Here is a 22,523-nt window from a genome sequence, read left to right on the forward strand (position 1 = left end):
TTTTTTTTTATCCTATTCCTGTATTTTTATTGTTTTTATGAATGTTATTACTGTAAGCACCAAGCACACGCACTCGCAGTTGTCCTGGGAAGCAGCCAGCCCCGGCGTTTGCACGCAGTGCCGCCCCAAAGTTTCAGCTGAAATCCCATGGTTCAGCCCCAAAACGGGGCACAGCCCAGCTGGGTATCGCTTTGTAGGCCGTGTCGCCCTGCCGCCTCCTCCTCCTCCTGGGCAGCCTCGTGCTGCGGCTGGGCTGTGAGGAGGAAAAGCCCCAAGTGCTGTTATTTCCTGGATCCGAGCACAATGATTTGCAACGCTCCCACGGCGTTTGCTCCAGCTTTCACCCACGCCCTGCGGACTGAAGAGACCCACGCTGCTCGGGGCAGGATGGGCACAGAAAGGAGCTGCAGCGGTGCTGGAGAAGAGGAGCCGTGAGCCCAGCTTATCAGAGGGGCAGTGCATGAGGAATCCGCCAGGACCGCAGCCTTCCCCTCGGCTTTCTGTCTCTGTGTTCCATAGGGAAAACCCAGGCAGCTTACTTGCCTTCCCTGTCCAAAGCACGCTCAGATAATCTTTGCTATTTTTAAAGTAGAGGAAGGGAAGAAGGACAACATTTAACTCTTTAAGGGCTCCTCAAATAAAACAAAACAAGACCCAAAAAACTATTGGCCCTGAAGTACCTCCACATGCCTTGCTGCGAGTCCTCATCTGACCAAAAAAAATGAGATTGGAAAGCGGGAAGAGGCTGACAGAGTGGAAAATGCAGACTGCCTCATGCAATCCGTGTCACTTTAAGCACGAGGTTTAATCGGGTGGTCAGGGAGCACAGCGTGGCTCTGCCACAGCTCTGGCCGACCGCCACGAGCGAGTCCCTAGATGTGAGGTGAGCGGCCTGCCCGCACCACGGGCGTGAGGCAGGCAGACATAAAGCCCTGACGGAGGAGACGCTGGGGCTGTGCTCCGTGCTGGGTGCCTAAATGCGACCAGGTTGGGACGGCAGAGCGCTCACTGTGCTGGCAGTTGGAGCAGGAGGCTGGAATTACTTCAGTGACTGACATTTGAGGGCTAAGCACAGCCGACGGCGGTGACTTAGGCTCACGCACGCTCAGGATCAGCCCCTTGCTGGCTGCACTGCAGTAATTCCCCTGAAACATCCTCGTTTTTGTTTCTTTGGCGGTGTCAGTCCGTGCAGCTGAGAGGGTAACGGTGGAATAATAACCGCAGACTGTGCCACACTGACCAACGGTGTTCCCGACTGCAATGAGCTTCGAGCGAGGGCTTTCCTGCTGAAGTTGATGAGTCTGCAGAACACGGAGCTGGGCTCTCTGCTCAGGGATGCTGCCCACGAAGGACAGTGGCAGTGCTTCATCACTGAAAATGAGCAGCGCTTGGGCAGCTGTGGCTTCTGTTGGTTAAAAAGCCTGCAAAGCGGAGGAGATCATTGATGTAACGGAGACAGGCTCCACTTACACCTAGCGTGAACCCTGCTTGTCGGGCCGTAGCTCGGGGGCGCGTGTGCCTGTCAGAAGCTGATCCCCGTTGACTGAACACCGCGGCGCTGACCGCCTCCAGCTCGGCATCGCCCTCACCCCCTGGGCCCTCCTTTTGGCGACTGCCCGCAGCGCAGCCCGGCCAGCGCTGCCATGCATAATGCACGGGGCCCAGCTGCCACGAAACTTTCCACCAGGCTCTAGTTGCACGACATTAAATTAACTATTCATACGGCCGACACCGAATCCCCTTCGGCACAATGGCACGCGGCAGGTGGTGGCGCAGGCTGTGGGTTGCCTATCGCTTTACTCGATGTGCCCTCAGCGGCACCCTGGGGTGCAGTAGCGGCTGCCTGGGGTCCTGGTTTGGTGACGGGGGCTACTGGGGGTCCTGGTTTGGTGGCCACGATGCGCTGAGGGGAATGGCGGGGGCACGCCACTGATGGGCTGCACAGCGAGGCCTTGGCACTGGGGACAAGGCTCTGAGGCTGGGCACACACTGCCCATAGGCGGGTGGATAAAAGCTGCTGGCCCCGTTCTGTAAAAATAAACACACACACACACAAAAAAAAAAATATAAAAAAAATCAGCCTGAACCCAACTTCAAACAAATCCAACCCAAACCCAATCCGAGGTGCAGGGACTAGGCCTAAGGAAGGCATGGGGGGCCCTGCAGCCCCCAGGAGGCCCCCGGGTGAAGCAGCCCCGGGGCTGGGGATGGACCCGGGCCGGGCAGCACCGGGCTGGGGAGAGCCGGGGCTGGGGGGGGGGGGGCACAGTCCCAGCCCCCCTAGGACCGCACGGCACCCGGAACGCCCGTGCGGTGCCTCGCGTTGCCGGGAGGGACCGCGAACAACCCGTGCACGCCGCAGCCCTTCCGCTTTCGCTTCCGGAGTCGGCGGCGGGGGCGGAGCGGCCGCGGACGCCCCGTGCCCGCCGCGAGCCCGGCGGGGCCCTGCCGGCGACCCGTAGCGGTGCCCCCCCCATCCCCGTCCCCCCTTCTCCCGGCGGCCGCGTCCCCGCTCTCGACACCCCGGCGGGCTCCGCGAGGGCGGGGGTCGCGGGTTCGAATCCCACCGGGGGCGGCAGCGGTGGGGACCGCGGGTTCGAATCCCACCGGGGACAGCGGCCCTAGGGCGGGGGTCGCGGGTTCGAATCCCACCGGGGGCATCGGCCTGGGGATGGGCCGCGGGTGAGGCGCCGGGCACCGGGCACCGGGTCCGGTCCCCAGCCTCGCTCCCAGCCCTCATCGTGGGGCTGGCCGGTCCCGGGGCCGGGCCGCATGTTCCCCGCGGCAGCACGGAGCCGCAGCCCGAGCCAGGAGCCGGCCCTGTGGCAGCGGGCGGTGGGCCCGGGTTGGTGGCGGCGGAGGAGAAGGAGAAGGAGGAGAAGGAGGCGGCGATGGAGGGGCTGGCCGGCTACGTGTACAAAGCGGCGAGCGAGGGGCGAGTGCTGACCCTGGCCGCCCTGCTGCTGAACCGTTCTGAGAGCGACATCAAGTACCTGCTGGGCTACGTCAGCCAGCACGGCGGGCAGCGCTCCACGCCGCTCATCATTGCCGCCCGCAACGGCCACGCCAAGGTGGTGCGGCTGCTCCTCGAGCACTACCGCGTGCAGACGCAGCAGACCGGCACGGTGCGCTTCGACGGGTAGGTGGATGGCGGCCGGCACGCCACGGCACGTGGAGCTCCTCGCCCCGGCCTCGTCCCCCCCGTCGCGCGGCGGGTCCCCCTTCAGGGGACGAAGCTGGGGGCGAGGAGCTCCGCGTGCCCTCGGTCGAGGCTGGGTGCCCAAAGGGGTTTTTTCTGTGACATCACGCACAGGTAGGGCACGTGTGGTGTGGTGATGTGCACCTCCGGACGCCCAAAGGGAGGGTTCGGCCGCGTCCAGGTGAGGGAAGGGCATGAGCTGCATGAGGGGCGTCGATTCTGCACCGCCACCTGTCAGCGTGGGGGTAGCCAGGAGGGGAAGGTGGCGGCCAGGAGGGACATGTGGCATTTTAGGGCAGGAGCTGCACAGGGAGCTGGCTACACTGGTACAAACACCAAGCCCAGCTCCGGTGTGCAGTGGTGGTGAGAGGCAGAAGCGGGTGCTGCTCCACCACAAACTCTGCTTGCGAGCCCTCTAAACGGGTCGGTTTGGGGAGATGCGGCCAGGTCATTGCAGAAAGCCCGTTTCTAAACACTTCTTTTTCTAAACACTTCTTAGTCTCTTCACAGTCCTGCTGGGTACTTTTTGGTACATCACTAAGCGAGCATTGTCACTGTTTTGTTAGGTTTTTGGAGTAATGCTGCTCATCGTCACGTTAAATCTGTACGTTGTTGTGCGCACACCTTCCTGACCTGTGCTGTCATGACCTTCCTTACCTCTCTTGTTTTCAAAATCTCCCACAACACTCACCAAGTACCTGCCCCTACGTCATTCTTAAAAATAAGGCTGACTAAGCCCGCAGGTACGTTGTTGGCCTTGTGAACAGCTTCAGGTTTTGCAGGTAGCTGACTGCGTGCAGAGCTCCCATCAGATACCGGGAGGGATCACACCGGGCCCCCACTGGTATCTTTCATCTGGCTCCAGCTTTCTGGGCCGTAGCCGTGTCTGCACAGCTCCACCTAATGCAGGGAAAGGCCCGTTTGGTTCTTGCATGCTGAATGAGGGGGCAGGAGCTGGCTTTCCTCTGGTTTTCTTTTCCCTTTTCCAGTCCTCTTTTCACAAGCAGAAAGTGGTTGAGACTCCCTAGGGTGGTGTCTGCCCTGATGTCAGATAAAGGAAGGGTCTCTGTTGACAGAGCAGACAGGGAGAGCTGTTACCCTCCTCTGCTGCTGCATTTTCTCTTCTCGCCTGCTGTGCATCGATGGGACGGCGATCTGCTTGCCGGAGCCTCTGCCAGACAGAGATACAGCTTAAAGGAGGTGTTGTTTGGGATACAATGGGCGCAGTGTGCCGTTACCTCTTCCCTGGCCTCAGTAGGAGTCACAGCCTGGTGAGAAGAAAGGCAGCACATGATCCCAGCTCATGCTTGGCATTGCTTTCATGTTTGTGATAAGGTGGCACAGAAACCCCACTTGGTTGGGCTCCGGGCTTTTGACTTGTAGCTGGACCTGCAGCACACCACTAAATTACCCTGGGTTCGCTAGCTTAGATCCTGACTTACTACTGCTTTAATACAAAAGTACTTTAATGTGGTTATATTTGTGCAAAATAAGGGACTTCCTGCTGTGAAGGAGGGTAGCCACGTTTGTTACACAGACTTCTCTGCATGCCGGAGCTCCTAAACGGCCTCTCAAGTGTTGTCTCGAGGTGCTGGACTTACAGACGACCAGGCAGCTGTTCCTGTGGAGCCACGCGAGAGCTTTGGGAAATGATAAAAATTGCAGCTCAACTTAACGTTGAGTTGGTGTCTTGTGATATTTTAATTTTGGAAAATGTGACTCTTTGGACATAAGGAAATGAGATATTTGTCCCTCCTCTGCGCCTTGGGATGTGCCTTGAATGTATATTAACTGCACCGCCTGCTTCTGCGTTTAAGGGCTACTTCAAAGGGCTCGGGGAATGGAAAGGCCATCAGCCTTATCTTTGTAGTTACACAACGTGCTGCGTTTGGGAATGAAAACAGCTCAAGAAGCCGTGAGGTTTTGCTGAAGTTAACTGTCCCCACGTTTATGAGTGCCAGCAAGCTGTCTGCAAGGCCGTAATGTAAAACAGATCTCCGAAGCCGTCCGGCTTCGAATAGCTTCTGCTTTTGTGAATTTTACTTTATTCCTCAAGTTCTGCGTTTTTAACCCGATCACCGGTCTGGTTTGCAGCGTGCTCCCCCCAGACAAAAAGTGTCAGCACAGCGGAAGGGGTGGCAATTGTAGAGACCCGGAGAAGTGATTTGAAATCCTTAGGCCAGCCTCACTGCCACAGCCGGCGTATTGCCCAGCTGTGCTGTTACCTGTGCCCGAGTTCGGAGTCTCTTTGTCAAGAGGTGAATTTAAGCTTTATCTGTTCCTCTAACATGCCAGCTTCTGGCATGGGGGATCAAAGAAGCGGTAATTTTCTGTAGGTTGGGGGCTGGAGCTCGCAGGTAGGATCTTCAAAGCAGCCTGGGAAGTACTAGTGCAAGATGTGGCTAAATCCCCGGGCTGCTTTGAAGTTCAGCTTCCATCGCTTCTTCCTTGAGGAGGTCCCTGTGCTGGGTAAGGCTCTTGTTCTTTCACTTAGGCTAATCCACCAAGTCCCCTCGCTTTTAGATACCGGGTAGCTATAAAATATCTCCTGGTGGCGAGGTGCCTGCATCACGGTGCTCAGCTCTCTTAAAGATCCATCCCTCTTTTCAAAGAGCAGCCCTCTGACCGCTTGTTTCTGCCTTTCCCTTCTCAGCTTTGTCATTGATGGAGCGACAGCTCTCTGGTGCGCAGCGGGGGCCGGACACTTCGAGGTGGTCAAGCTGCTGGTGAGCCACGGCGCCAACGTGAACCACACCACGGTGACCAACTCGACTCCCCTGAGGGCCGCCTGTTTCGACGGCAGGCTGGACATCGTCAAGTACCTGGTAGAAAACAACGCCAACATCAGCATCGCCAACAAGTACGACAACACCTGCCTTATGATCGCGGCGTACAAAGGCCACACGGACGTGGTGAGGTACCTCCTCGAGCAGCACGCAGACCCCAACGCCAAAGCTCACTGCGGCGCCACGGCCTTGCACTTCGCGGCCGAGGCCGGCCACCTGGAGATCGTGAAGGAGCTGGTCAAGTGGAAGGCGGCGATGATGGTCAACGGGCACGGCATGACCCCGCTGAAAGTGGCCGCCGAGAGCTGCAAGGCTGACGTGGTGGAGCTGCTGCTGGCTCACGCTGACTGCGACCGGAGGAGCCGGATCGAGGCGCTGGAGCTGCTGGGTGCCTCGTTTGCGAACGACAGAGAAAACTACGACATCATGAAGACGTACCACTACCTGTATTTGGCGATGCTGGAGAGGTACAGAGACAGCGAGAACATCATCGAGAAGGAGGTTCTTCCGCAAATCGAAGCCTATGGAAACAGGACTGAATGCAGAACTCCTCAGGAATTAGAGTCCATAAGGCAGGACAGAGATGCCCTGCACATGGAAGGCCTCATTGTGCGGGAGAGGATTCTGGGCTCGGACAATATCGATGTGTCTCACCCCATTATTTACCGGGGGGCTGTTTATGCAGATAACATGGAGTTTGAGCAGTGTATCAAGCTGTGGCTCCATGCCTTGCATCTGAGGCAAAAAGGCAACAGGAACACGCATAAGGACCTCCTGAGGTTTGCCCAAGTCTTTTCTCAGATGATACACTTAAACGAGCCCGTTAAAGCCAAGGACATCGAGAGTGTCCTGAGGTGCAGTGTCTTGGAAATAGAGCAGGGCATGTCCCGGATCAAAACCACCCAGGACACTGACATCCACACAGCCATGGACAACTACGAATGCAACATTTTTACCTTCCTCTACTTAGTCTGCATCTCTACCAAGACCCAGTGCAGCGAGGAGGATCAGTCGCGCATCAACAAGCAGATTTACAACCTGATTCATCTCGATCCCAGGACGCGGGACGGCTCGAGCTTGCTGCATCACGCCGTCAATTCCAGCACGCCCGTGGATGACTTCCACACGAACGATGTCTGCAGCTTTCCGAACGCGCTCGTCACAAAACTCTTGCTGGATTGTGGTGCCGACGTGAACGCTGTGGACAACGAAGGAAACAGCCCGCTCCACATCATCGTCCAGTACCACAGGCCCATCAGCGACTTCTTGACATTGCATTCCATCATCATTAGCCTGGTGGAGGCTGGTGCTCACACAGACATGACGAATAAGCAGAAGAAAACTCCCCTTGATAAAAGTACAACGGGGGTGTCTGAAATACTCCTTAAAACTCAAATGAAGCTGAGTCTCAAGTGCCTGGCTGCCCGCGCAGTACGGATCTATAACATCAGCTACCAAAACCAGATCCCCAGAACTCTGGAAGAATTTGTCCAGTTTCACTAGGCTACGTAAGATCTTTCGTGGTGGTGCTATCCCATGACGACATCCATTGCAGACCACAGAATATATGTGTGTACATGGAGTTGTGTTTCTCTCTTCTGTCACTTGGAATTCCTTTGGATTCAGTCTGCAGCCTCAGTTCTCACGCAGATCTCGGGGAAAAAAAATGCCACAAAGTTTTCCTGTAGTCAAATCTGGTGTTGGAGGTTTTGGTCATTTCTTTTAATTAAAAAAAAATAATAACTGTTTTGTTATCTCTTGTTTTTATAAACAAAAGGAAAAGATTCCCGATATAACTGGTGCAGAATGTTTTGTTTCAAACACACATCTCTGCTGAAGATTGCTTTAAGTAGTTATACACAAAGGCACTTCTGAAAGCCCATGTCACGCTGCTACTGAGGCAGTAGCTTTACAAATTTTAAAACTTCCTGAAGTGAGGTAGGATTAAAAAAAATTGGAAATTACGTGGTAGTTAAAAGTGAAGTCTCAACCCACAGAGCAGTCCGTTGCTGTCATACCTCACCGTCTTTTTATGCCTTTCAGTTAATGCTGAAGATGTTGGTAACATCTGATTTTTATTTGTTATTTTAAATTAAATTTTGAACGGCAGTTATCAACAGCTACAGAAGTAAGGAATGCTCTGTTAGGAAATACAGGTTTAAATTCAGCTATGGTGTATTCATCTAATAAGAGTTGAAACTTCAAGCTCTTCGCTTACAGTGCTACCGTAAATACTGAATAACGTTTGAAAAATGAACTTGCACATTGATCTAAACGAAACAGAATCATGGTTTCTTTTTACGTAGCTAAGTTCCTCATATATAAAGAACATGCATGGATACCTAGAAATTTTATAGGGTATTTGTGTTTGTGTGTGTCCCAACATTTCAAAATGCTTTTAACTCGTTTTTGTTGTTTCAATGATCAACACGCACCTTTTTTTTTGACTCAAAGTATGTAAAACTGCACTCTGGATTCCAAATGCTGTATCTTCCTAATGGAGTAGTCTGTCGCCAAAGAGAGTCTTCCTTTGGAGCGTGATACTGCTTGAAGCTGGTTTTTCCAACAAGCGTGGAGTCTGTGCCTCCCCGAATTGGACTGGAGAATTTTTCATGATTTTTACTCCTTTCATGATGAAAATCTCTATTAAAACTGATTTTTAAAAAATTGTCCTATCATAAGATCTTTTATGATAAGCAACTGATTGTATATTAAAACTGTTGCTTGAGAAAGCACTTCTCCTTGGTAGAAGTTGCAGATGCTCCAACAGTAAAATGTCACTTGTTTTGACAGGCTACTGAGAACTCTGTTTATTTTAAATGCAGCTTTTTAACTGTCAGAAGATGAAAGAATGTTCTGTAGGTTTTTTTTAAACTATCCGGGTAGAACTTTAAGGCAAGATTTGGGCACACATTTCTATTTGTATTACAAATAAATAAACATTGAATGTGGAATTAGTTTGTAGCTCTAATTTTTGCCTAGTGCCAAGAACAGTGTCGCTTAGATTGCGCGATGCTGTCAGCCTTGGCTGTTGTGTCTCCTTAACGGGAAGTGCTTTAAAAACACGGCGGCTTCCAAGCTGCAAACTTTATTCTGCGGGAAGCTGCCTCCTAAAGTGAAAATGTGTCTGCCACTTATATCTCAGGTAGGTTGGAAGTTTAAAGGACACGATGTCTTGCAGCTGAAGGTCACGCAAAATGGCAAAGCCATGCTCAGCCACCTGGGGCCTTAGGGCAACAAGCAGATGTTCCCGAACAGTTAGGAAGGGGTTCGTGTTCCTGCAGGGGGCTGCCCCAAATGTCTTCCCCATGCTGAGATGCGTCAGGAAAGCTGCGGTTGTGTATTTTGCTGAGGAGCTGCCGTGGTGATTTTTAGCCTGAGAGGTGGAAATGCAAAAAATACTTAACTTGCTGTGGCTCCTTGAGACCCGGGGGGTGCTTTTATCTCCCGCTTGAGGACCGTGTCTGCCGCTGCTGGAGCTTTGACCCTGTGCCTTGAGCACCTTGCGAGCAGGCACCAGCAGGTTCTTGGCAACGCTGCTGGTGACTGGCTTGGTTAAAATGAACCAATACCTGAATCAACGTCTGTGTGCTACACAAAAAGTCTTCTGTAAAACCGTGCCACGCGCTTGGAAGCCAGCTTGGATGCCGTGCTTTGCCTTTCTACATTTGCACATGTATAATTGATAATGTGCATACAGCTAAAATGAGAGCCCGTGGTCCCTGAATGGATTTGACCTGGGAAAGGGGGTGGGAGGCGGGGAGAGGGCTGAAAGCTTTTAGGAGCTGATGCTGCTTGCTGTGTAACAAAGCGGTCTGGGTTGCTCCACTGGAAATCATCACGAGTTGCTGTGCTGTTTATTAAGACAGTATTTCCTTGCACTGTTTTTCTCAGGACCTGTTTCTGACATGGAATAATCTCAGTGTTGTGTTCTTGTGAAATACCTGTGTAAAACCGTCCTTGGAACAAGCATGCATGCTGAAATGTCTGTAGGTAACAATAAGGTAAAGGAAGCTGTTCTTCCCACAACTGTGCTTTTTAATAAGAAAAAGTTACACCAAAAAAATCTTGTGGAAAAGCTGCTTCTTCCTCCCCTCCTGTAGCTTTGGCCTGATCCTTTCCTGCTTGGGCTGCGTTGCAGGATATTTTCGGAGGTTCTGCTTTGTTCATGCCGTTCCCGGGATGATTTCAGTATGTGAAGACCTGAAGAGAGAGTGTGCCGTTACTAGGAGCAGCGATAAAACCCCGTGTCAGTGGGTTGGAAAGCTCTTAATGGAGAGGGGAAGAGCCTGAGTCCTCGTGCCAGGGTAGGAGTCATCTGCATGGTGTTAAAGCTGTCGGTGCACGCCTGAGGGTGCGGCACAGCCAGGCCCGGCTCCCCCATCCCGGGACCTTCCCGCTCCTTGGTCTGGAAATCTCTTTATTGAGCATTAAAAGCTGAAAAAAAGTGCCCTTCTGCCTTTGTGGGAGTTATTTAACGCTCTTTATAAAGCTCTATGTGAGACACGCAGGAAAAAGGAGCCATGTGCTGCCCCCTCCAGCGGCGGTGGCTGGGTGGGTGCCTCACTTTTCATTTTTTCCCCCAAAAAGGAGAGCCCCAGGTTTTGGGGCTGGTAGGGCCTATGCCTCAGCCCTGCTGCTGGGGCCAGGCCCTGCAGGTGCTGGGACTTCCCCATACCCGGCCCAGTTCTTGCTGGAGGAGGGAGGTGCAGGATCAGGCCCCAGCTCGGGTTGTGCCAGCTTGCAGAGCTAAGGAGGTTATTTGAAGAGAAGGAGGAGATGTGTTTCTTTTCAACAGGCTTAGCAGGGCTCCTTTTGTTTTGTTACACCTTCCCCAGGTGCCACGGGGTGGGGAAACAATCGGTGACCCAAAGTAACTGCATAGAGCAGCTTGTCGGCCATCCTGCGCTGCCTGAGGTGCAGTGACAGACCCCAGTGGTGTAAATCAGTGGGCACTAGCTCTAACCACAGACCCCCAATGGTGTAAATCAGTGGGCACTAGCTCTAACCACAGACCCCCGATGGTGTAAATGGGTGGGCACTAGCTCTAACCACAGACCCTCGATGGTGTAAATCAGCTGCTGGGCAGGGGGCAACGTGGGTGTAAATGTATAGATGTGTAAGGGAGTGTGTGTACATGTAGATACACAGCCATGTACATAAACACCTACGTGTATACACATAGATACACACATTAAAAACACATTTTTAAATACACACACACACCATACATGTATAGATCCAGATACATACATACACATAAAATATGTATATTTAGCTGCAAATGCGCACATATATTCAAATACACTTCCATCTACCACTGTATACACAGGCACACATACCCATATTCCTATTATTATCATTATTATGCCATATATGGATGCCTATACAAACACACACACATATATATACATACCCATAGGCATATATGTATGCATATATATTACACACATATATATACATACATATATATATAAACACATACTATGTATATATACACACAGAGAGACAAGTCTATACATTATGTACATATTTGTATACACACATTACAAATGTCTGTGTGTATGCATACATGTATGTACACACATATATAATAGTACACATACATATATACATATATCTATATCTATCAGTATCTATCTGTCTATATGAATATCTGTATCTACTGTAGCGATAGCTATCTATAGCTATATGTACAGCTATTTCGAGATCTATTTTCCACAGCTTCCAGCTCTGGGAAGTCTTGTTCACAGGGGAGACTGTGTTCCATATTGAAGATCACGTGGGTGTGTGTGTCTGTGTGTGTGTGTATCCCACAGCTTTATTTATGTGTATATATATATATATATATATAAATAAAATACACTCACACTTGTGCAGATACATGCTCTCCCCCCCTTACCCATATCTCTCCTTACAGGAGAGGTGCAGTCTCTCCTGTGGTCACGGCTCCCCACGGCAGGAGGGGTCTCTGTATATTTTATGTACACGTGTGTGCCCTCCATGTGTATGTAACCCCTGCCCTCCCCAGAGCCCCCACACGCTCGCCCTTGCTGCTGGGTGGCCTTGGGGGGGGGGATTGGGCAGCAGAGCCTTGGGCAAGGCAAGGGCTGGGCCCTGCTTTTTTCCAGCCCTGGGAGGAAATCCCTGCTGCTGCCACACTTGTTTTGTGGCATTGCAGAGCCACCCTGGTGTAAAACATCTCGAAAAACAATCCAGGAATAGCTGCTCTGAGCTGAACATGCGGGCCGTGTGGATGAAGCTTAACATTTCAGTTCAGCGTTGACAAGAGGGAAATATCTGAGCAGGTTTGCACACCCTGTGTGCAAACACACAGCTTGCACATCAGCCGCATGCCCTGGAATAAAATCCCCAACTCACCACCCGTCCCGTCACAGAGCACCCATGGGTGCCATGAGCTTGGATTTTGTCTCTTGTGGGAGCTTTCCTTGCCCATTGCCCACTGAAAGATACAGCCCTGCCACTGCTGACTGTGAGCTATTTTTTTTTTACAGCCTGCATTGCAATGAATGTGGCTGCTATTTTCATAGCACCAAGGCCTGGGATGCTTCTGGGCAATCACCTTTATCCCCCAGGAATAAAAAGTGCTGGACTGATTTCAGTGGCCTCATGTTCCCAATCAATGGTGCTTTCTACAGCATTAAGGAAAACTGGGTGATCCTAAGAAAGGAGAAAAATGAAGCTGCAAAGTTCAAGCACTTTGGTGAAGGCAGCGGGTTGCCAGCACCACAGCAGATTTTGGCTCTCCGGGGCAGCCCTGCACCCCAGCTGGTCCCACGGACAGCCAGCAGCTGTGACATTAAGGATTTCCACCCCAGGTGAGGATGCCGGCAAAGAAAACCTGATCCCTCCCCATTTTATAGTGTCCGTGGGGCTGATTCTGCAACACGCTGGCCCCCAACCCACAACCCCTGGCCTCTCGTCCCACCTGACAGCGCCCCTTTAAAAGAAGGCTGCAAACCCAGCCTTCTTCAAAATAATAAAAGCCCATAATAATTCAGTGGCAAACCTCAGCACCATGGTCCTCATCCCAGGGGTAGGAACAATGCCCCGAGTGCATTGGGGTAGCACAGAATGGGAGCAGAGGCTCTTTGTTTTTTTTTTTTTTAAAATACCGTATTTTTAATCCTTAAAAAATACTAGGACAGTATTTAACAAACTTCATTACACTTCAGGTGGACATATGCTTTCTTTTCCTCCATAAAATTAATATTAGCATAAATAATTCTGTTATGCAAAAAGAAAGATTTTTGTCAAACAGCACTGACTGTCTGGCTTGGCGTGACACCAAATATATACACTTATAGTACACGTGCGGACCCTTGCTGGACGCAAGCTCTTCGAAACTGCTCAGTTTGTAGAAAACACTTTGAACTTTCTTTTTTTTTTATTTATTTTTTAAAAGATTTTTAAAAAGATTTCTTGTTTTTTGACTCCTTTGCTTAAACAGGCAAATATTTCTAGAATAAGTATGTACAGCTGGACGCTGGAGATACGCATTAAGGTGCTTTAATTTGCTATTAGTCGTATTCAGTGCATCAAGAAGGCAAATTAAAACCTCCAGCCGATTGCTCCATTTAGCTGGTGCAGAGCAGTCCGAGAGCTGCAGCTCCGCTGCGCTGCGCCCCGCGGGAGCCCCCCAGGCCCCGCAGCCCCTCGGGACGGGTTTGATATTTCCATCCACGTTTGCTCTTTTGCCCCCCCAACCGAGCGATTCCCCTTCCTTGGGGCAGGGGAGCCCTGGGGTTTGGCACAGTCCCACTATGGAAATTAAAAAAAAAAAAAGAATTAAAAAATGGAAATTGGTAAAGATTGTTCCCCTCGGGATGCTGCACCTGGTTCACCCCAGGTGTGCGCTTGCCCCGTCCCTTCTGCACCACTGCCAGCCCCGGTAGGGCAGGGCTGTCCTAAAAGCAGTTTGAACCCACGGCACAGGGCCACCAAACAGGGGCTGGGTTTGTCTGCTACTTTTTTTTTTTTTTTGGTAAGTTTTTCTTTTCTTTTTTTCTTTTTTCTTTTTTTGTCTTGTTGGTTTGTTTTTTTTTTTTGGTGTTTGTCTGTTTTGGACCTGTTTAGGCGATTTCACACAAAGGGGTGCGTTCTCGTCTCGATGCAGCCCGAGCTCAGCACCCAAGTCCCTCGGCATCGAGACGAGCATCTACCGCTGAGCAGCGAGCGCCGAGGAGGGCGGCGAGAGGGGGCCGAGCCCCCCGGCCCCGCCGGGAGCATCACTCCAGCACCTTGGCGCTCTGCTCCTCCTCCGCCTCTCTCCTGCGGCTGCCGCTTTTAAAAAATCCGAGCTGTAGGGATGAAAGAGAAGACAAGAGAAAACCCCGCGTTACTTCAGCTGGCTGCGTGGAGGTGCCTTGCTTTTAAAGGGGTGTTGTCAGGCAGTTCAGGCCCTAGATATAAATACAGGGGGGTGGAAAGAGGTTGGGGAAGGTTTTGTGATGCCCAATGGAGCATCCCTGGAGTGGGGCTGGAGGGTCCAAAGCTGTTTTCATCCAAGGACCCCTGGGAGAGGAGGATGAGGCGATGCTGGGGGGCTGTGGGTATGGAGCTGGGGGCCAGGGGTCCCTCCAGCACGGGACACTGCATCTGGGGGCTCCACCGAGCTGCAGCCACCCAAAATAGATGGCCCAAGGGGCTGCTCACCTTCCAGAGCGCGAGCACGAGCAGCGCCAGGAGCAGGAGCCCCCCTAAGGTGCTCCCCAGGATGATCCAGATGGGGATCTGCGACTCCTCCGGCTTGGAGATTTCAAATGTTATCTGCAAAGAGCACAGAAACGTGATGGGGGGGATGCTGAGGGTGCCCTAATTTTGGGGGAGAACGCTGAAGGTGCTGGAGCTGCTGGTGCCCGGCTCCAGCCCTTCTGCCATCCACGGGCTTTGCCCTGTGGGGTCAGGGCACGGTGCTGCAGCCTCCCCAGAGCTGCTGGGTCCGTGCGGCTCCGTCCTGCCCCGGGGTTTTTGTGGGTTTCCCAGCCCGGGGGCTGGCCCTGGCTCACCTGGCGGCTGGGGTCCTCCTCGCGGAAGACGAAGGGGCTCCCGAAGCGTCGCTGGAGGGCGGCGTTCGTGGTGAGCTTCAGTGACTTGAACTTCAGCTGCGCAAAGAGAGGTTGGAGCTGAGCACCTGGCGTGGCAGAGGGCCCAGCACCCCGGCTGGGTGCCCCCTGCTGCCCCCATGGCTTTGCCCCACAGGGGGGCTGATCATGCAGGTCGGTGAGGAGGTGGTTAATTGCAGCAAGAAGGATTGCTTGGGATCAAATTCCCTGTGATGAGGTGTCGTGCAGGATGCACACACCAATGGAATAAATAACATTTGAAAGCAGAAGTCAGCTCACATATACTCGGACTTCCTGGGAGGGCGAGCAATAGCAGGGGAGGAAAAAAAACCCACACACGTTTGCACCAAGTGAGGGCTCCTTTGGGGTATTTCTCAAAATCCACACATCTGCTTTTGGAGGACTTACTGCTTTCAGTGACTTCATCCACAGATTGCCACGCAAGTGCAAGTTCATCTCCTCATTGGGGGCTAATTTCACATTGCAGTCGATGGAAACGACGTCGGAGTTGCTGTGGTTCTGCAAGGGGGGAGCTGGTGAGGTTGGAGCATCACATCTGAGGGCTCTGTGCCGTCCCCACACCCCCACTGTGCCACCCAGCAGGGGACAACCCGTGGGACACCCCTTCCATGGGGTTTCTCCCTGGTTTGGGGAGGCAGGGCTCAGCACGGGGCCAGGATCAGGCCCATGAGGACACGTACCAGGAGCGGGGTGCGGGACAGGTCCTCCTCGGTGGGCGTGCTGCGGTAGTCGGTGGTGTTCCCCCAGACGTTGCAGGTCGCGTTCTCCTGCGGGAGGAGCAGGTGGGGATGGGGACGGGGACACGCTGGTGCCACCTCCCCATATCCCGCACCCATCCTGCTGGGACGGGGGGACCTGGACCTCCCAGGGCTTTGCTGGTGTTTGTGGGTCTCATCAATGCACCGCGGCCCCGTGGTGGGGACATGGGGGTGACCACGATGTGGGGCACCACACGGGGCTCTCCCAACTGCTCTCATCAGGCTGCGGTGTTGCTGTCACTGGAGGACACAAAATACCCTGATGGAAACCAAGCTGCCCTCGATGCCCATCCCTCACACAGGGCTCTCGTCCTTGGGGTCTCCTCCGAGCTGTTGCTGCTTCTGCAGCCGCTCAAGCCTCCGGTGCGCCCCAGGCACAGCTGACACCTTCAAGACCCTCAAGAATTCCTTCCATACCGGAGGGAGGTCCAGCAGGGAGAGCTACTTGGACCAAACCCTTTGGCTGCTGCCATTTTCCACGTCTCCAGCCAAGTGAATGCAGAGTGGAGGAGCGCAGGGCACGAGCCAAGACTTTACTACAGTGTCCGCACCGGTGCGAGCACGGGAGGGGAGCTTGCAGCAGAACGGGGCGCCTCCATCCCCACCTCCACACCTGCTGCCGAGGGACCCACCTGGATTTTTGGGGGGCCAAAACCCTCCCTTCCTACCTGGTCCACCATGAACTGGGTCAGGAGCAGGAGGCGGTTGCCTGCCCTGGTGGCCACGGGGACGGTGAGCTTGATGGTCACCCCCTCCACGGGGAAGAAGCCCAGGTTCTGCAGCTGCGAGGACAAAGGACGGGGATGGGGGACAGGGGACGGGCAGGGTGACCACGTCCCACCCCGGGACATCGCCCTGCTTTACCTTGAAGGTGCAGTGGAAGGGGGGGCCGATGCTGTCGTATCTCTCCAGGGAGCTGTTGGACTTGATTTCGTAGTAGTCCAGGCTGGACGCCCTGCCGTGACCGAGGAGGACAAGTCGTGATAGGGGCTCGGAGCAAGCAGAGCATGATTCAGCCCCTCTGCACCACCCCCAGCACCTCCAGCACTGGGCTGAGCAGCACCAAAACCACCCAGAGCGGGGCCACCCCAGGCCGATGTCCCAAGGAGAGGACCTTGGGTCCGTCTGTCTGCTTCTGGGCTGGAAACCATTGCCTGCCTCTGCCTCACGTAAAGAAGACAAAGGATTTTCACGCTCTTCTGCTTCTGCAGAATTTCCCCCTTCTTTGTAGAATTTTTTATTATTAACAGAGACATCCAAGGCCTTGCTCGGTGCTTTGAATCTCACATAAATCTGAGGAGGCAAATCACATCTATATCTGGAGAGCAGGGAGCGGAGCCAGGAGCACCCGATGGGCGAGCTGCCCCGGCACAGGGCCCCAGGGCTCCTTGAAACAATTCCCCCTTTTCCTCCCCGGGATGCCCAAACTTGCAGCTTTTGTGCTGTTACCCTTCCTCCAAGTTCTCCCTTCCCCCATAAAGGTGATTTTGGCATTTGTGAAATTGAGAATCCCTCCCCTCCTGGAAAATCGATGTAGTGAAGTGCCTTTGTTTTCTGTGCCCCGCTGCCTCTCGCATAAAAAAAGAGTGGCTGAAGGTCTCCAAAACCTGCTAAGAATTACAGCGAGCAGTGCCAGGGAATGTGCTGCTTGGGCCCATATTTTTTCTTGTAATCGGGTTAATAAATTATCGTCTGTGCCTGAGCTCCCTTCTTGCTCTGGACAGCGGACAGACACTGCTCTAGCTGATGCCGATGCCCAAACCCCTTCCATGCACACCCTTCCTGCGTCCTTTTGGTGAGATGATTTTAAGCGGTGTGGCTACCGGCCCAGACGCAGCTTTACAGCCCCGGCACGGGCTGCTAACACATGTTATGAACATTATTACCTACAAAAAGTAGATTTTCCCCCTTAAAAAAAAATCGCACTCGCACCTTATTTAATAACACCCCTGCGTTTAAGTGTCGTGAAGCATGCAGCACCTCCCTGCTTCTGGCTGTCGGTTTTTCTTCTTTTTGCCCCCAATTTTGTGCTTCCTTCACCCCCCCCCCCCCCCCCCGAGCCCTGTCCCTGCGCTCACCTGGTGAAGAGCAGGTCGGCTTCGTACTTGAGGTGGAAATTGAGGTGGGCGACGTTGTCCTCCTTGGTGCTCTCCTTCTCCTCGCTGTCGCTGGAACACCAGCAGAGCACGGGGTGAGCAGCTCCCGGGGGGGGTATTTTTTGGGGTGGGGGTGTAGGAAGCACATGAGGAAGGTCTCAACTTCTGCTTTATGGCCAAGGCTCAAAGAGAAGCAGTTTTGCTCCCTCTTATTAGCCCAAGGCCATGAAAGCAAAGCATTTGGAGGAAGGTTTCACACGCAGCAGCAGCAGCAAAGAGGTCCCGCGCGCACCAGCCCCGGCAGAGAAAATCCTTGGCTGCTCTCTGCCACGGTGATTGATGGAAACAAAAACCAAACCCTAACGAGGTTTCACTTGGCTGTCAGAAAAATTTACCTGTGCGGGGCAAGTGGGCGAGGAGGGTTTGGCAAGGCTGCTATGAGAGGTTTTTCCTGGGAATATTTGCAGCTGAGCGAGTGGCTGCGGGGAGCAGCGGTGGCCAGAGACCCTTTGTGCTCAGCGCAGGGCCTGGCAGCGACCGCGTGGCCCTCCCACACAGGGGAAAATGAGGGTTATAATATGTAGGTAAATAAAAATAGCCTAAAATAAAAACTGCGGGGCTCTGCAATAACCTATAGAAATTGGGTTTCCATGAGGTTATTCCCTAGGGAGGGTTGCTGGATGCCTCCAGCACCACCTACAGCTGTGGAAGCAGCAAGCCCAGCACCAAGCGAAGCACCACAGGGTCTGCCCCCAACAACAAAACAGCTCCGGCTGCAAATGGAGAGAGGGGGGGAAGGCAGAATTGGCTGAGCTGCAGTGGGAAAGGTGGCAGGCTCAGGGCAGGCAGCGTCCCGCCGACGTTGCAGACCCGTGTGAAGGCAGCAGAGGGACGAAGCAAGCACGAACCTGTTGGCAGTCAGGTAGATCTCCATGCTCTGCAGGAAAATTGACTTGCTGAATTCAAAATCCAGGCGAAAAGCTACCTGCGGGGGTTGGAAACAGATGGGAGAAAATATTAAAGAGGAAGAAAACCCAGCGCCGGCCGGGGGATGCTGCTGGGCTTTGGGCAGAGCCTTGCCTTCCCTGCGGGAAGCGAGGCCGTGCCGGGGATGTGCAGGATTTGCTCTCTGCCTACGACGTGCTGCATTTTTTGCTCTGAGGCTGGAGAACAAAAAAAGCATCCCCTTAAAAGAGGAAAATCTCCGGGGGACCGGCAGCGAGGGGCCGGCACCACGCATCTGCAGCACGGGGTCCGCCGGCGGGGGGGACGGAGGCCAACAACAATAAAATGTGATAAATGTCACATCTGCGCGAGCCGTGGCAATGACCTCAAACTGTCTGGGACGGCACAGCTGATTATAATATTAACGCTCCTTCTGCCAAATTTCCATTTCCAGCTTGTCTTTGTCTTGGCAGGACCTGGCCTACCTGGTGCCACGCAGATGCATTCCCAGCCCCCGTAGGTCATGGGGAGCCGGGCTGCTCCCTTCTCGCTTACGGCCACAGGCATCTAAGAGGGCTTTTTTTTTTTTTTATGGGAGCTTTAAAGCCCGGAGAGGTGCCTGGAGCTCGTCTGTCGTTTTCGAGCTCCTGACAGGCAAAGGCTCCAGCCGGACGTGGTGGTTGGGAAGATTTCATCACGAGCGGCTTCGTCGGATGCCTGCAGGCACGTGGGGTGGGCTGGTGGCGTTTGGCGGGGAGCGTGGTGGCTTTGTGTTTGTTAACGCGAGCCAGGAAAAGGTGCAGCGGAGAGGCAGCGTGGAAAATCCGGATCCCGCTCTCGAAAATGAAGTGGCACCCCCCTCACCCTGCACACCTGGGGCTCCCAAAAGCCAGCTGGTTTGGGGGGAACTGCCTTACCTTGGCTTTCGCTCGGAAGAAGGGGTAGCTCACGTTGCAGACTCTCTTGTTGGGGTGCTTCTCGTCGCTCATGCAGTCGATGTTGATGTCCGTGTCATCCTGAAACGGGACGCGGAGTGTTGGTGACACGGGGCTTGGCCACGGGCACCAGCCCCACGGCCGCCACTTCACGGAGCCAGCAAACGTGCCTCGGGAGAGGGGCAGTAACTTTTGGGGAACGCAAACAAGCAAAGCAAAAGCCTCCCCGTGCTTGCTGCAGGCTGGCAGGGCCATTCCTGGAGAGGAACACTTCTAACCCGCACCTCCCAGCTGCCCCAGTTAAATCCTCTGTCAAAACTTCGCTATGGAGATAAATGAATAAAACCCGTTATTCTTGGCACTGCCGTCGGTAAGACAATTTTTCTGTGATCAGGGGTCACAGGAAAGCATGAGATAACTCCAGATATTATTCTGCAGGGCCACCGGCTAAGGAGAAATAATTAATTAGCTCGTCTCAATAACTGGGTGCCTGCTGCTGGAACGCCCTCCAGCTCGCCAGCGGGGCCGGGAAGCTTTTGCCCGTTGCTCCCGACCGTCTCCCTCTGCTCGGCGAGCTGCTTGTTTGGCAGCACAGGGCTTCTGTAACCAGAGGAAAATGTTTTCTGTAGCCGCTGCTGCGTTGCGCTCCCTGTTACCTAGCATCGTAGGTTTTAATTCCTCTGTTAATTAGGAGGAAGCTATCACAGAGAGCACTTCCCTTCGCTTAGGGGCGGCGTGCCCCACGATTCGCTGTTGGCACAGGGCTTAGGCAAACAAAACGTGGGCCACGCCAGCTGCGGGCGGGTATGAAGTCATTGGGGGGATGAGAAGGGGCTCAGCACCATCAGCAGCTTTCCCAGACCTCGCTGGGAGAGGTGAGGGTTTGCATAGGGCTGCATGGACAAGGGGCAGGAGCTGTGCCCGGGCAGGGTGCCTATGGCACGGAGCAGCGCCAGCCATGTGGCTACTGGCCCCAGTGTGCAGGAGGTGGGCCTCAGCTGCTGCAATGCGTCCCTGACGGGAACTTGGCCACGTGCAGTGAGTATTTTTAAACTGTTGGAGTAGGAAAATAAAGAGGGGAAAATCGGTTCATCTGCATCTGACCTTATTTCAGGCTCGGAAGATGAAAACGTTTCTGTGTTTCCAAAATAAAGAGGCCACGGATGCTTAGGAGCCAAGCCCATAGGCATGCCAAATTTATGAGGGGCAGGGAGGTTTTGGGCTCTGGTTTTGGGCTCCCCAGCTGGGCAGGGGCTCCCCCACACAGCCCCGGAGCCGCACCTTGGGGATCAGGCTGGCGAACTGGAGGTTCCTGGAGAAGGAGATGTTGAGCACGGTGCTGTAGGCGTTCTCGCCGCGGTTCTCCAGCGTCGCCTCCACGGCCACCCTCCTCCTGGTGCTCTCGATGACGAAGACGGAGGCGTCGAAGGAGAGGCTGAAGGTGGAGCAGGCGGGGGCAGCCCGGCGCAGAGCCCTCCTGCAGTACTCCCTGCGGGAGGACGGCGGCCGTGAATCCCACGGGACTCGGGCACGGACCCTGCCCCTGCCCTGGGGGGCTTTAGGAATCACAGCTTCCTCGTGTGGAATGCTATTTTGCTTCTGATTTGTTGAATAATGATGTCTAGCAGTCTGGGACCCAGTTATCCAGCCTTAAGACAGCTGAGGTGTGAAAATAAAATCGATCTGATGCTGTTAACAAAGGGTAAGGATGGCTTTTAGCTCCAGCCAGGCTGAGATCGCCATCCAGGGAAGTTCACCAACAGACTGCAGAGGCAGCACGCTGTGTGGCTTTGCAGACTTGATGGGGAAAAAATATGGGGAAAGGAAATTATAAAAGGTTTCACGTCAGGGCCGCCTTCTCCCTTTAACAGCAGAGCAGGCAGGGCACCATTTTGAAGGATGTCTATTCCAACAAGAAACCCCAAAAGTGATTTTCTCAGCAGAAATCACCCTTGTACCAGCTCTGAGTTTGGTCCAGAGCCCACTGCCATCAGAGCGAGCAGAGGTTCGGGCTCCCGTGCTCCTCAGGGATGACCTTTAAAAGCTCCTTAAGGGATCAGACGCAGCGTGTAATTATTTCTGCTGCGTGAGTCAAGCCTGCGGCTGCCAGGCGGGTAACGCCAGCCTCACGTTCAGTCCCCTGTTATTTACTGATTTGTCTTCGGGGCCCAGCACCACGGCACCAGATATCAGTAGCTTTGCGGACTCCCTGAACAAACACCAGCTTGTTCCACGCAGGGAGCAGGCGAGCCCAGAGAGCGGAGCAGGACGACTCCGCTCCAGCCCGGTGCCACCAGCAGCAGGAGCAGAATTGTCCCCAGGGACCGGGTCCCAGCTGCTGGTGGTCACTGGGGCTGTGGGAGCCCAGGGGGAAGGATGCTCGGCACAACCCACTCACATGGCACTGGGCACGTCGCTTCGAGCGTCGAGGACCAGGTCAGGGACGCAGTGCTCGTCCTCGTTGCACCCGTTCCAGAACGGGACCTGGTGGGGACAGTAAGACAGCTGGGTGATGCTCTGTGCCCCTGGCCGTGAGCCCGGGATGCAGCGGGTCCCGGACATCGTTTGATCACTGGAGGGATGGGGCATCACAGCCCCAAGACAAAGCAGCAGATGGCTCCTCCGGAGATAAGCCCACTGGCCAAGCTTAGCACCAAATTGGCTTTTCAGCTCCAGCTCCAGACACCGGTGTCCTCT

At 53.8% G+C, this 22,523-nt stretch overlaps 2 protein-coding genes across 2 annotated transcripts in view; one reads left to right on the forward strand and one right to left on the reverse strand.

The window, feature by feature from the left end:
- Positions 1–2,847: 2,847 nt before the first annotated feature.
- Positions 2,848–10,037, forward strand: FEM1B (fem-1 homolog B). Its single transcript, XM_035335962.1, has 2 exons — positions 2,848–3,139; positions 5,853–10,037. The coding sequence occupies exons 1-2, from the start codon at positions 2,892–2,894 to the stop codon at positions 7,486–7,488; spliced, it is 1,884 nt and encodes a 627-aa protein (XP_035191853.1). The 5' UTR covers positions 2,848–2,891; the 3' UTR covers positions 7,489–10,037.
- Positions 10,038–13,100: 3,063 nt separating this feature from the next.
- Positions 13,101–22,523, reverse strand: part of ITGA11 (integrin subunit alpha 11) — a 39,750-nt gene continuing 30,327 nt past the window's right edge. The window contains exons 19-30 of the mRNA XM_035336168.1: positions 22,225–22,310; positions 21,108–21,315; positions 19,809–19,907; positions 18,855–18,931; positions 17,929–18,018; positions 16,715–16,805; positions 16,519–16,632; positions 15,773–15,859; positions 15,480–15,590; positions 15,015–15,110; positions 14,662–14,775; positions 13,101–14,306 (exon numbers count right to left, since the gene is read on the reverse strand). Of these exons, the coding sequence (XP_035192059.1) occupies positions 14,235–14,306; positions 14,662–14,775; positions 15,015–15,110; positions 15,480–15,590; positions 15,773–15,859; positions 16,519–16,632; positions 16,715–16,805; positions 17,929–18,018; positions 18,855–18,931; positions 19,809–19,907; positions 21,108–21,315; positions 22,225–22,310 (1,245 nt within the window). The 3' untranslated portion in view covers positions 13,101–14,234. The remainder of the gene's footprint in view (positions 14,307–14,661; positions 14,776–15,014; positions 15,111–15,479; positions 15,591–15,772; positions 15,860–16,518; positions 16,633–16,714; positions 16,806–17,928; positions 18,019–18,854; positions 18,932–19,808; positions 19,908–21,107; positions 21,316–22,224; positions 22,311–22,523) is intronic.

This window comes from Oxyura jamaicensis, chromosome 10, assembly GCF_011077185.1.
Source record: "Oxyura jamaicensis isolate SHBP4307 breed ruddy duck chromosome 10, BPBGC_Ojam_1.0, whole genome shotgun sequence".
In the NCBI taxonomy this organism is placed as follows: domain Eukaryota; kingdom Metazoa; phylum Chordata; class Aves; order Anseriformes; family Anatidae; genus Oxyura; species Oxyura jamaicensis.